Genomic DNA, 11,574 nt, shown 5'->3' with positions numbered 1-11,574 from the left:
AGGCTAATCTCATTGTCAAAATAATAATAATTATATTTCTTTAAGCAAAAAAAAAAAACGAATAACGGCGCGTCTACTTCCGGATTCTTGCTGTTATTTTGGTTCAAAAGCGACGGTTGAAAACGTCTCCGCCACGTGACCGCCTTTTTTAAATTCGATTGGTTAAATCGAGTGAGTCATGAACAGTTAACGACCAATCAGGATGAAGATCTCCAGCGCCAAAGTCAATTCAGTTTGAAAGCGGCGGTGTGACAGGAGGCGTGAGAGAGAACGGAGTTATATTACTAATATATTATACGTTTTTAGAAGATTGTTCTTAAATATTATTTCCGTGAATCTTCAGGAGTCGAGGTAAGATGTGTGTAGTTCTTTTCATGAATTCGTTGTTGTATTAAATGTAATAAAAGTGAGCCTTTCACTACATGTCCTACTCTGTGTGAATGTGACAAATAACATTGTTATTTGAAATATAGTGCACTGTTTTAGATGTCCAAACTTTTATGTTATTTATAAACATTAATAATAATCACAGTGGTTTTAAAACCTGCACGAAAATGTGATTTAATGGAAAATAAGCACAAAAACAAACAAACAAAAAACATATTGTATAGTTTGTTAGGGTCAAGCGTGGACTGCGCATGCGCCGACACTGATGTTTATACTCTGCATTTTGCTGTATTTCTTTGTAGAGTTTTCATAATTTTGATTGTATTGTTTATTTCTTCGTTAGGAATAACAGCACAGTTGTTTGTCATGGTTTCTGTTTTTCCAACTTTTTTAAACTGTACACTAAAATATTGCCCCTCATACTTTTGTTGAATTAGACAGAATTGACCCCTGGGGCAGAAACCGCCCCAAAAAAGCTGCTTTCAGCATCAGGCGCTGCCTTCCCAGTGAAATGCAGAGGGATCGTGATAGACTGAAATCTCAGTAAAACCATCACGCTGTGTGTTGGACATGTGTTCAGACTGCAAACATCTCATTACTGATCCTGCATCTTCTATGATTAGCTTCAGGTGATCATCTATCAGAGGAGGAGCGAGTGAGAAACGGCAGAATGGACACGGCGGTAAAACAGGTAAGAATTCAGGGAGTGACCGGTGTAAAAGTGGAACTAGACCTCAGGGAATAAGACGCCTCTGTGCAGTCTTGTGTATAAGTATTATTATAGTGACGTTTTTATTTGTTCTTTACTGACGTTTCAGAGTAATAAGGAAAACTCCAAACCAAAAAATACAGAATCCCGAAATGTCACGTTGAAACAGAAGCCGATGAGACCCGTGCCGCTGCAGTCCAAAAACGTCCCGAGGGAGGAACCCACAGGAGACAAGGTCAGACCTAAAACGCAGGTCAAACCATCCAACGATCCGAATCCCACGCAGAAAAAAACGCTGAGTCAGTCTTTTCGCACCCAACAAACCCTGAGACACAAGAAACTGGTGCTGGAAACCCAAAAGCCTCCTTCATCCGTCCCTCCTAAGCCCCTCCTCCCTGGCACCTACAAAGGCAGGGTGGTCCAGTCCAAAATCGACTGCTCTAGGAAGCCTCAGAGTGAAGCAGAGAAGCGAAGAGAAGAGATCAAGCCCACAGGTCAGACTGTGTTTCCTTCCAAATCGGCCACAGTGCTGTCTGCTTCCTCGAGAGCAGGAGTCCAGGCTCTTGTGGAGAGCAGAACAAAGTCAGGGTCAGATGGACGGGTAAACATGCAGAAGATGGGACCTCAAAGACCGATACAGAGCAAAGCTCCATCTAGGACAGCTACCGTCTCCACCAAACCACCTACTAAACCACCTACCGTCTCCACCAGACCACCTACCGTCTCCACCAGACCACCTACCGTCTCCACCAGACCACCTACCGTCTCCACCAGACCATCTACCAAACCATCTACTGTCTCCACCAAACCCCCCACAGTCTCTAAAACCACCAAACCATCTACCATTTCCAGGAAACTAGTTACGATGTCTGCAAAACCACCACCAGTGACCTTGTTTATCAAAAAGAAGGAACCATCAAAACCTGCTGCATCTGCTAGCGAGCAAAAACCACTGAAGTCCATCTCAAGCTCCATCAGCCAGTACAGAGTCTGTGTGGAATCCACTGAGGAGCGACGGTGAGTTAGAACCTTCACCTCTCATGTGATATTCTGGATTGTGATTGGTCTCTTAAAATATTTAGGGTTTTTACTGGATTCTCTGTCTCTCAGGTTGAAGTTGGCAGAGTGGTTGGCGTCGAAGGGGAAAACTCTCAAAAGACCAGCGATGACGGAAAAGTCAGCGGCTCAGACCTGCAGACCTCTGCCCAGTGCAGCTCAGCTCAGTGGTGAAGCTGAAGCTCAGCCTGAAGCAGTGAAGCCCATCAAAGCAGATCAGACCAATGTTTCTCAGAGCAAACCTGCATTCTCCAACAGCCCGAGTCATATCCTGAACATCACGCTGGACCTACTGGATAACTCCGACTCAGAACCTGCAGAACTCGAGATCGAGATGCAATCGGTATTAAAGTTTTTTTTAATTTAATTTTTTTTTAATTATTATTTATTTTTTATTATTATTTATTTTAATTTATTTAATGTGTGTGTGTGTGTGTGTGTGTGTGTGTGTGTGTAGTTGGTGGTAAACCTGTGTGAGAGATTGGAGGCGATGGAAACTCCATCCTCATGCGAGAACGGTAAATTATATTTTTATATTTATACATTAAAAAAAATATCTATATTTGTACATGACACCAAATATTGTATTCATCTTGATATTTTTTGGACCCTTTGATAAATAAACCGAATATTTTTTCTCGTTCCTGCAGCAGACATGAAGGCAGGAGGAAGCGTCGAACCTGAGGTGAAGGTAGAAGAAGAAACACCTGAATATGAGATTCTGGAGGAGGAAGAACTGACTGCAGTGGAGAAGGAGAAGAAAGAGGAGGAGGATGGAAAGGAAGATAAGAACACTATCACGCTTAAAGCGGAGGAAGAGAAGAAACCGCTGGAAAGTGACGAAGAGGATGAAGAAGAGGAGAAGATGGACTACACACCTGCAGATGTTCTGGATGCGTGCGTTGTGAAGTACAGCGTGAAAACAACCCCGTTTCTCCAAAGGTGAAGTTTCAGTGTTTGTTTATTCATTTATATATTTCATCATTTCTTTAATTTTTATTTTTTCATTATTTATTATGTGGATTATGTGTTTAATTTTAATCGATTAATGTAGGACACCTATTTTTTTTATTTATATATTTATTTATTTACTTATTTGTGCTGTATTGCAATTAATTGTATTTAATTATTCATTGAATTTCAGCCGTTCTACTTGTTTCTTTATAAATCTTTACTGAATGTAATAAATAATTCTCTTTGATCTGGATGGATGGATGGTACATTTTGCTCTTCTCAGTGTGAAGAAGAGGATGGAGGGCGAGATGGTTCCCGATACTCCCGGCTCTCGCCACAAAAGTTCCATTAAAGAGCTGAAGTTCCTGACGCCGGTGCGCCGCTCGTCTCGGATCCACAGGAACTCGTCCCGTCTGCCGAACATGCTGAACGAGCACGACCCCTGCGTGTCCTCTCTGTCCGAGCTCGAGCTTCTGGACGCCGCAGACTCCAACGCCTACATCTACAGGAAGAACCCTGCGCTGCTGCAGCACCTCCCGGACCAGCGTCCCGAGCCCCAGAGCTCCCAGTGAATCACAGTTGGACTTCTTACACACATTTATACCACACTAACATCCCCATACTGACCACTAACCTGCAGCAGAACAGAGACGATTCTGAATATGTAAATATGTGAGGTTTTATTGGTCCACGTCCACCTGTAACAAAAAAGCTGGTGTTTAGAGCTGATTGAATTTAAAAAGATGGATATAAATATCACACTAAGGATGTTTTGGATGTTCAATAACTGAATGTGTAATTACATTTATTTTAATGTTAAAATGTTTGGAAAACACAAGCACCTGAATCTAAAACGAGTCGAGTTTTTGGATATGCATCAGTATTAAAAATCTTGTTGTGATTCTGAGTGGAGAAAGAAATGGTTCTAGTTGATTTCTATACCATTATAACCTGTTTAACCGTATATGTGATTGTCAGGAGGATAGCCAGGCAACACGATTTACTCTGGCTTCTAACTAACCTCCAAAAGTGCTGTATTAATGCTCTAAAGGTGAATCTGTACTTTATATACTGCATTATATCATTATTACATCATTGCAGTTCGTTATAACTTTTTTTTATGTTATGTTTGTTACTTCTCATGTTACTTGGTTCCTTTACACTCAATTTCTGTCTGTTTTTCTTTTCTATATATAGTGTATGTATCTATGTGTATATGTGTTATCGCACACACCACTGAAGCACATTGCAAATTCATCTTTGACTATTGATCTGTCTTTGTAAAGAACAGAATCAGGCACATGGGAGGGTTTGTTGAAATAAACTGTTATATATAAAATGTGTGTGTGTGTGTGTGTGTGTGTGTGTGTCATAAAATAAATAAAAATATTTTATAAAAAAAAAATTTATTAAATAATTTAGTGTCTACATTATTATTTTTTCTTAGATAATAAATATAACATTTCTATCATTTTAAGATGTATGTAAAATAAAGGAATAGTTTTCTACTTTATATTTCCTATATATTTATTTGCCTTTTAATTCGAACTGGACAGCCCGAACAACCCGGAAGTCACCTGGACCAATCACGTTCCAGATCCACATCCGGGCACTTGTGCTGTAACGGCTAGTCAGTTTGTTTAAAGTTTATGTGAGTTTAATAGCTATTCAATACATTATTAATTATTTTAAAAGATGATTTTTTTTTAAACAGACGATTAAAGCGGTAGCGATATAATTAGCGGTCTAGTTTACGTAAATTAGGCCCGCGCGCGCTCAGGGTGGTCATGGGAGGTGTAGTTTCTACGTCATAACTCCTCGTGTTCATAAACAAGAGCATTAGAGTAACGTGTTTTTTATGTAATATAATGCGTATTAAATTGTGGGATCGGTTTTATTTATTTAATTGTTATTGCTTATTATTATACTTCATTTTTGCATTTATAAAAAAAAATGATATTTGTTTAAAAAAAAACTCGTTTTGTGATTGGTTGGGGAAAAAAAGACCCGGGGCGCGCAAAGCATTGTGGGAAGAGGATGGCCTCCGTGTTGACTCCTCCAGGCCACACAAAGCACTAGAGTGCCGAATAAAGTCGCTAATTTCCACTGAATTAATCAAAAGGACTGGGTAAAAGAAATACTTTTAATAAAATAAAAGTTTTGGGTTAAATTGTATGAAATAAAAAACAGGCGCGATGCCGAATTTCTGCGCGGCTCTGCACTGCTCCCGGATGAGCTCCCACTCCGTACTGGCGTTCTTCAGGTTTCCGCGGGATCCGGAGAGGTAAACACACACACACACACACACACACACACACAGAGTCAGGTTGGAGCTGTTACTGAGTCTGCAGAGCATCTGATCTCCTCGGCTCTCTCTCTCTCTCTCTCTCTCTCTCTCTCTCTCTCTCTCTCTCTCTCTCTCTCTCTCACTCTCACTCTCACTCTCACTCTCTGTCTCTTTCCCTTCATCTCTGTATCTGCAGATATCTACATGTCTAAGAGAGAGAGGGAGACAGATAAATAGAGTGAGAGATGGAGAAAAGGAGATGTATTTGCTTTGGCAACACAAATGTCCATATTTTTCATGCCAATAAAACACCCTTAAACCTTGAGATGGAGATAGAGAGAGATAGAAAGAGCCAGAGATGGACAGAGACATGGAGAGAGGTGAGATAGAAAAGATAAGACTTGTCTCTTCATGGAGGATTGTATTTCTCTTACATTGATCATCACTTCTACATGTTCATCACTCTCACATGTTCATCACTTCTACATGTTCATCACTTCTACATGTTCATCACTCTCACATGTTCATCACTTCTACATGTTCATCACTCTCACATGTTCATCACTTCTACATGTTCATCACTTCTACATGTTCATCACTCTCACATGTTCATCACTTCTACATGTTCATCACTTCTACATGTTCATCACTTCTACATGTTCATCACTTCTACATGTTCATCACTCTTACATGTTCATCACTTCTACATGTTCATCACTTCTACATGTTCATCACTTCTACATGTTCATCACTTCTACATGTTCATCACTCTCACATGTTCATCACTCTCACATGTTCATCACTTCTACATGTTCATCACTCTCACATGTTCATCACTCTCACATGTTCATCACTCTCACATGTTCATCACTCTCACATGTTCATCACTCTCACATGTTCATCACTCTCACATGTTCATCACTTCTACATGTTCATCACTCTCACATGTTCATCACTTCTACATGTTCATCACTTCCACATGTTCATCACTTCCACATGTTCATCACTCTCACATGTTCATCACTCTCACATGTTCATCACTCTCACATGTTCATCACTCTCACATGTTCATCACTTTTACATGTTCACTTTTACATGTTCATCACTCTCACATGTTCATCACTCTCACATGTTCATCACTTCCACATGTTCATCACTTCCACATGTTCATCACTTCCACATGTTCATCACTTTTACATGTTCACTTTTACATGTTCACTTCTACATGTTCATCACTTCCACATGTTCATCACTTTTACATGTTCACTTTTACATGTTCACTTCCACATGTTCATCACTTCCACATGTTCATCACTTTTACATGTTCACTTTTACATGTTCACTTCCACATGTTCATCACTTCCACATGTTCATCACTTCCACATGTTCATCACTTCCACATGTTCATCACTTTTACATGTTCACTTTTACATGTTCACTTCTACATGTTCATCACTTTTACATGTTCATCACTTTTACATGTTCACTTCTACATGTTCATCACTTCTACATGTTCATCACTTCTACATGTTCATCACTCTCACATGTTCATCACTTCCACATGTTCATCACTTCCACATGTTCATCACTTCCACATGTTCATCACTTTTACATGTTCACTTTTACATGTTCACTTCTACATGTTCATCACTTCTACATGTTCATCACTTTTACATGTTCACTTCTACATGTTCATCACTTCCACATGTTCATCACTTCCACATGTTCATCACTTCCACATGTTCATCACTTCCACATGTTCATCACTTTTACATGTTCACTTCTACATGTTCATCACTTCCACATGTTCATCACTTCCACATGTTTTGTAAATTTTTTTTTACATGTTTTACAATGTCTTATTTATTTGTTTTTTCCTGAATAATTATTAATGAATTGGCTTTTTTTTGTTATTATTTTTCTTCTTTATTCACTTTTTTACTGCTGTATTAATTTTTTTTTATTATATTTGTATATAAATAACTAATTTCAGTTTATTTAAATACACATTTAATGACATATAGCTATGTACGGAGTGTGTGTGTGTGTGTGTTTGAATCTGTTGTGTTTCCCACACATTTTTCTCCATGATGTTGTTCAGTCTGATCTGTTGCACCTTTTATACTATTGTTTTGTTTACAGCTAATAATAACGTGTGTGTGTGTGTGTGTGTGTGTGTGTGTGTGTGTGTGTGTGTGTGCGCAGGTGTAGGAAGTGGGTGGAAAACTGCAGTCGGTCAGATCTGAGAGATAAAACACCGGAACACTTGAACAAGTATCACAGACTGTGTGCCAGACACTTCGAACCAGATCTGATTTTAAAAACTGTAAGCTGTGTGTGTGTGTGTGTGTGTGTGTGTGTGTGTGTGTGTGGATGATTCTTTGATTCTTTTAGGTTATTGGTGTAACGGCACATGTATTTGTAGAGATCTGTAGGATGCAGTGTCACTGTTTATTTATTATTATTATACTCATAATAATAATAATAATAATAATAATAATAAGCTGCATAATAAAAAAAATGAAAGTTATGTTTTGCATTTCTTCCTTCTAAATGTACCGAAATTTAACAGAACTTTTAAACAGAGGTAGGTACTGAACCGTGTGTGTGTGTGTGTGTGTGTGTGTGTGTGTGTGTGTGTGTGTGTCCTTCCAGAGCCCATTCAGGACGGTTCTGAAGGACACGGCGATCCCCACCATCTTCGACCATCCAAACCTCAAACGGGCAAATGAACAGGTACGAGTTTTTGCGGGTGTGTGTGTGGTTGTGTGTGTGGGTGGGTGGTTGGGTGACTGGCGATTTCACATGAGAAGACAGAACAGAGGTGTGTGTTGATGTATTGAACATCTTGTTTTCTCCTCAGCAGGAAGAAGACTGTCCACCAGAGAAACTGCAGCGAGGTGAGATTATCTCTGAGGGACAGATCCAAAGTTCTGGTTCTGATAATCGTATTTTCTGTACTTTTATAGTAATTTTGGTTTTTATTCGTGTGTGTAAGTGGAGGAGAATCAGGACAAGGATAAAGAGAACGCCACAGAGAGCACCAACGGCCAAGAGCCTCCTGAAGAACCGCAGGTCTTGGACAAGGACCAGGATGAGCGAGAGTACCTGCGTTCCCTGTTTGACGTTGTGGTGATGATGGGACGTCAGAACATCCCCCTGCAGGGCCACGCTGACAAAGAACCCAGGAGCAAAGCCTTCACTCCGAGCAACTTCCAGGCTCTGCTGGAGTTCCGCATCAACGCCGGCGACGAAGCTCTCCGGAGGAGGTTCGAGACCTCACGCACCAGCTTGGAATTCTGCTCGTCCACGCAGCTGCGGCAGATCCTGGAGGTGGGCGAGAAGTGCGTTTGCAAGGAGCTCCTGTCCGAGGTGAAGGAGGCACGCTTTTTCTCTCTGGTCATGGAGAACGTCGAGGATATCGCCGGGGAGAACCGGGTTCCCACATTCGTGCGCTTTGTGGATCAAAACAACCATCTGCGTGAAGAGTTTCTCGGATTCCTGGGGTTCGAGGGAGACGCAGAGAGCGTCGCCGAAAGCCTCTGCACAGAGATATTCGAGAGGAACGGGCTGACCATGGAGGACTGCAGGGGCCAGACGTTCTTCAGCACCGGCGTCCACTCGTCTAAAGCGAAAGCCGTCGCCGCCAAACTGAGTGAGCGCTACCCGTTAGCAGTGCTCACTCCCAGCTCTGCCCACGCCCTAAACATCTGCCTGGCCAACAGCATGGACCTGACAAGCGTGCACCTCGTCACGTCAACCCTGAACAAGATCGATGCCTTCTTCAGCAGGTCTCCTGTCCTGCTGGATCAGCTGGAGAGCGCCATTTCCATCTACTACCAGGGGAACGAGGAGAAAGCAAGCGCCCTCAAGCAGGCGTGTCGGAGCGACTGGACTCATCAACACGACACCTTCGAGGTAGCCATCGACCTCCTGGAGTCTCTGCTGCTCTGCATGGACAGCATCCATGACAACGAGGAGCAGAAATGGAGTGACGAGATCGCTTACAAGGCATTTGTCGTCTCCGAGGCGCTGGCAGACTTCGAGTTTGTGATGGCGTTGGTGGTCCTGAAGAACACGCTCTCCTTTTCCAGGGCTTTCGGGAAGAACCTGCAGGGGCAAACCAACGAGGTCTTCTTTGCCGCCAACAGCTTGACGGCCGTCCTACACTCGCTCAATGAGGTCCTTGAGAACATAGAGGTGTATCACGAGTTCTGGTTTGAGGAAGCGGTCAACCTCGCCGCCGCCTTGGAGATCCCTGTCAAAATCCCCCGACTGTTCTTCAGGAAGCAGCGCCCCGACGCCGGGGACGAGATCCAACCAGAGACCTACTACAAAGTCCACCTGACGTTCCCGGTTGTCAGTCAGGTTATCAAGGAGCTGAGCGAGTTCTTCTCCGAGAACCACCTGAATGCGCTCAGATCCCTGTCCTTCGTCCCGGCGATCATGTCGCAGCTTAAGTTCAACACTGAGGAGAGCAGCGCAGATGTCTACAAGAACGACCTTCCCAACCCCGAGACGCTTCCCACCGAGCTCAACTGCTGGAAGATCAAATGGAAGCATGGCACCAAGAACGTCATGGTGCCCTCCACCATCTACGAGACGCTCCAGCTGTCTGATGTCAAGTTCTTCCCCAATGTCTGTGCGCTTCTCAAGGTCCTCCAGTGCCTCCCGGTGCAGTCGCTTGCGGACGAGGGGTGCAGCGAGGCCAGGAGGCGTCTGACGGCGTACCTGAAGGACACGCCCCCCAAACACAGACACAAAAGCCTGGCGCAGTTTAGCATCAACTGCACAGTGAGGGTGGACGTAGACCTGATGGTTGAGGCGTATCTGTTGGCGTATCCTGATAAAGACACCACAGAGGAACCTGCGTGATCCCCACACACACACACACACACACACACACACACACACACACACACACACACACACAGGTGCAACACGCCAGAAACCTGAATTAGCGTCATTTTATTGTTCGCTAATTCAGCGCAGTAACAGGTGTTGCTATGGAAACAAGGGCGGAGCTTCAATTATCTTAGACCATCCAATCACAACCATGATCTTAGGACATCACCACTGGGCATCGTGAAATGGGATGACCTTTCCAAAAGGGACGATCTTCCTTCAACCTTGTTTTTTTTTTTTTTCCCGATACACTTCTATTCTTCCTTCGTTTCTTTCTGTCTTTATTACTGAGGATAAATGTATAATCAGAGCAGAAAGACAGTACTTCCTGATTGGCTGATCGAGTGTAAAAGAAGCTCCACCCACTCCGATCCAAGAAATGCAGTCACAGTGCACCTGTGCAGACACACACTTCCTGCTTCCCTTCCCCTGTTTTTACCTTTTACTATTATTTGTACATTCAGCTGTGTGTGTGTGTGTGTGTGTGTGTGTGTGTGTGTGTGTGTGTGTGTAAGAGATATTGAATGTGAATTTATAATTGTCAATGTTTTTGTTTTGTTACAATGAAGTTTTTGTTCTCAACAGATTGTAAAAAAACGCATTTTGCTTACACAATGGGGGTAAATAAATATTTTACTTTAGGCAGAATAAAGTGCGTCTGTTCGATAGCTGAGTTTCTCGATTCTGTTGTATTTCACTGCTGAGTATTTTTGCAGAACTCAGAACATCTCTCAATCTCTCTATTCTTATCACATGATCACATGTTTATTTTTTATAAACTTTACTGCTTTTCTCTTATTCATTCACTTTCCATCCACATTGATTTTTTGTGTTTGACTCATTAATCGTTCTATTAATACACTGATCAGCCAGAACATTATGAGCACCTCCCTAATATTGTGTTGGGCCTCTTTTGCTACTAAATCAGTCGTGACCTGTTGAGCAACATCATGAACTTCTTCAGCAGTTTAAGCTACAGGATCTCATCTGTTGTATCGGACCACACGTCCAGCCTTCACTCCTCACATGATCCTCGTCCCCCACGACCCAGTCGCCGGTTCACCACTGTTCCTTCCTTGGAGCACTTTTAATAGATTCTGACCACTGCAGACCAGAAACATCCCACAAGAGCTGCAGTTTTGGAGATGCTTTGACCCAGACGTCTAGACGTCACAATTTGTAAATCTCATTCAAATCCTTACGCCCATTTTTCTGCTTCTAACATCAACTTTGAGCACAAAATGTTCACCTGCTGCTTAATAAATAAATCCACCCA

The 11,574-nt window shown here is 42.3% G+C and overlaps 2 protein-coding genes across 4 annotated transcripts; both read left to right on the top strand.

Annotated features, from left to right (window-relative positions):
- The first annotated feature begins 118 nt into the window (after positions 1 to 118).
- Positions 119 to 4,445, top strand: LOC310740810 (uncharacterized protein). The gene is made up of 7 exons (XM_083567850.1): positions 119 to 351; positions 1,011 to 1,078; positions 1,206 to 2,113; positions 2,207 to 2,495; positions 2,610 to 2,670; positions 2,803 to 3,094; positions 3,390 to 4,445. Exons 2-7 carry the CDS (start codon positions 1,058 to 1,060, stop codon positions 3,676 to 3,678), a joined length of 1,860 nt encoding a protein of 619 aa, XP_083423976.1. The 5' UTR covers positions 119 to 351; positions 1,011 to 1,057; the 3' UTR covers positions 3,679 to 4,445.
- Positions 4,446 to 4,734: 289 nt separating this feature from the next.
- thap12a (THAP domain containing 12a) lies at positions 4,735 to 10,966 on the top strand. Of its 3 annotated transcripts, XM_083567843.1 has the most exons (6): positions 4,735 to 5,390; positions 7,599 to 7,719; positions 8,049 to 8,129; positions 8,257 to 8,293; positions 8,392 to 10,264; positions 10,763 to 10,966. In XM_083567843.1, the coding sequence occupies exons 1-6, from the start codon at positions 5,302 to 5,304 to the stop codon at positions 10,863 to 10,865; spliced, it is 2,304 nt and encodes a 767-aa protein (XP_083423969.1). In that variant the 5' UTR covers positions 4,735 to 5,301; the 3' UTR covers positions 10,866 to 10,966. The 3 variants fall into 3 exon arrangements, with proteins under 3 accessions (XP_083423969.1, XP_083423971.1, XP_083423970.1); XM_083567845.1 differs by having other exon boundaries at positions 4,737 to 5,390; positions 8,392 to 10,966; XM_083567844.1 differs by having other exon boundaries at positions 4,737 to 5,390; positions 8,049 to 8,135; positions 8,260 to 8,293; positions 8,392 to 10,966.
- The last annotated feature ends 608 nt before the right edge of the window (positions 10,967 to 11,574 follow it).

The sequence above is a fragment of the Silurus aristotelis genome (assembly GCF_946808225.1).
Source record: "Silurus aristotelis genome assembly, chromosome: 18".
Classification (NCBI taxonomy): domain Eukaryota; kingdom Metazoa; phylum Chordata; class Actinopteri; order Siluriformes; family Siluridae; genus Silurus; species Silurus aristotelis.
The sequence above is the reverse complement of the archived record's forward strand: the minus strand, read 5'-3'. Positions and strand labels throughout refer to the sequence as shown.

What these genes read in the sequence shown, in the direction of transcription:
- LOC310740810 (XM_083567850.1), top strand. Translation starts at nt 1,058, where the DNA reads ATGGACACGGCGGTAAAACAG. An exon ending in TCCATCCTCATGCGAGAACG is followed by an intron (nt 2,671 to 2,802) that starts GTAAATTATATT and finishes TCGTTCCTGCAG; the next exon opens with CAGACATGAAGGCAGGAGGA. An exon ending in ACAACCCCGTTTCTCCAAAG is followed by an intron (nt 3,095 to 3,389) that starts GTGAAGTTTCAG and finishes TGCTCTTCTCAG; the next exon opens with TGTGAAGAAGAGGATGGAGG.
- thap12a (XM_083567843.1), top strand. Translation starts at nt 5,302, where the DNA reads ATGCCGAATTTCTGCGCGGCTCTGCACTGCTCCCGGATGAGCTCCCAC. An exon ending in ACCAGAGAAACTGCAGCGAG is followed by an intron (nt 8,294 to 8,391) that starts GTGAGATTATCT and finishes CGTGTGTGTAAG; the next exon opens with TGGAGGAGAATCAGGACAAG. An exon ending in GACACCACAGAGGAACCTGC is followed by an intron (nt 10,265 to 10,762) that starts GTGATCCCCACA and finishes TTGTACATTCAG; the next exon opens with CTGTGTGTGTGTGTGTGTGT.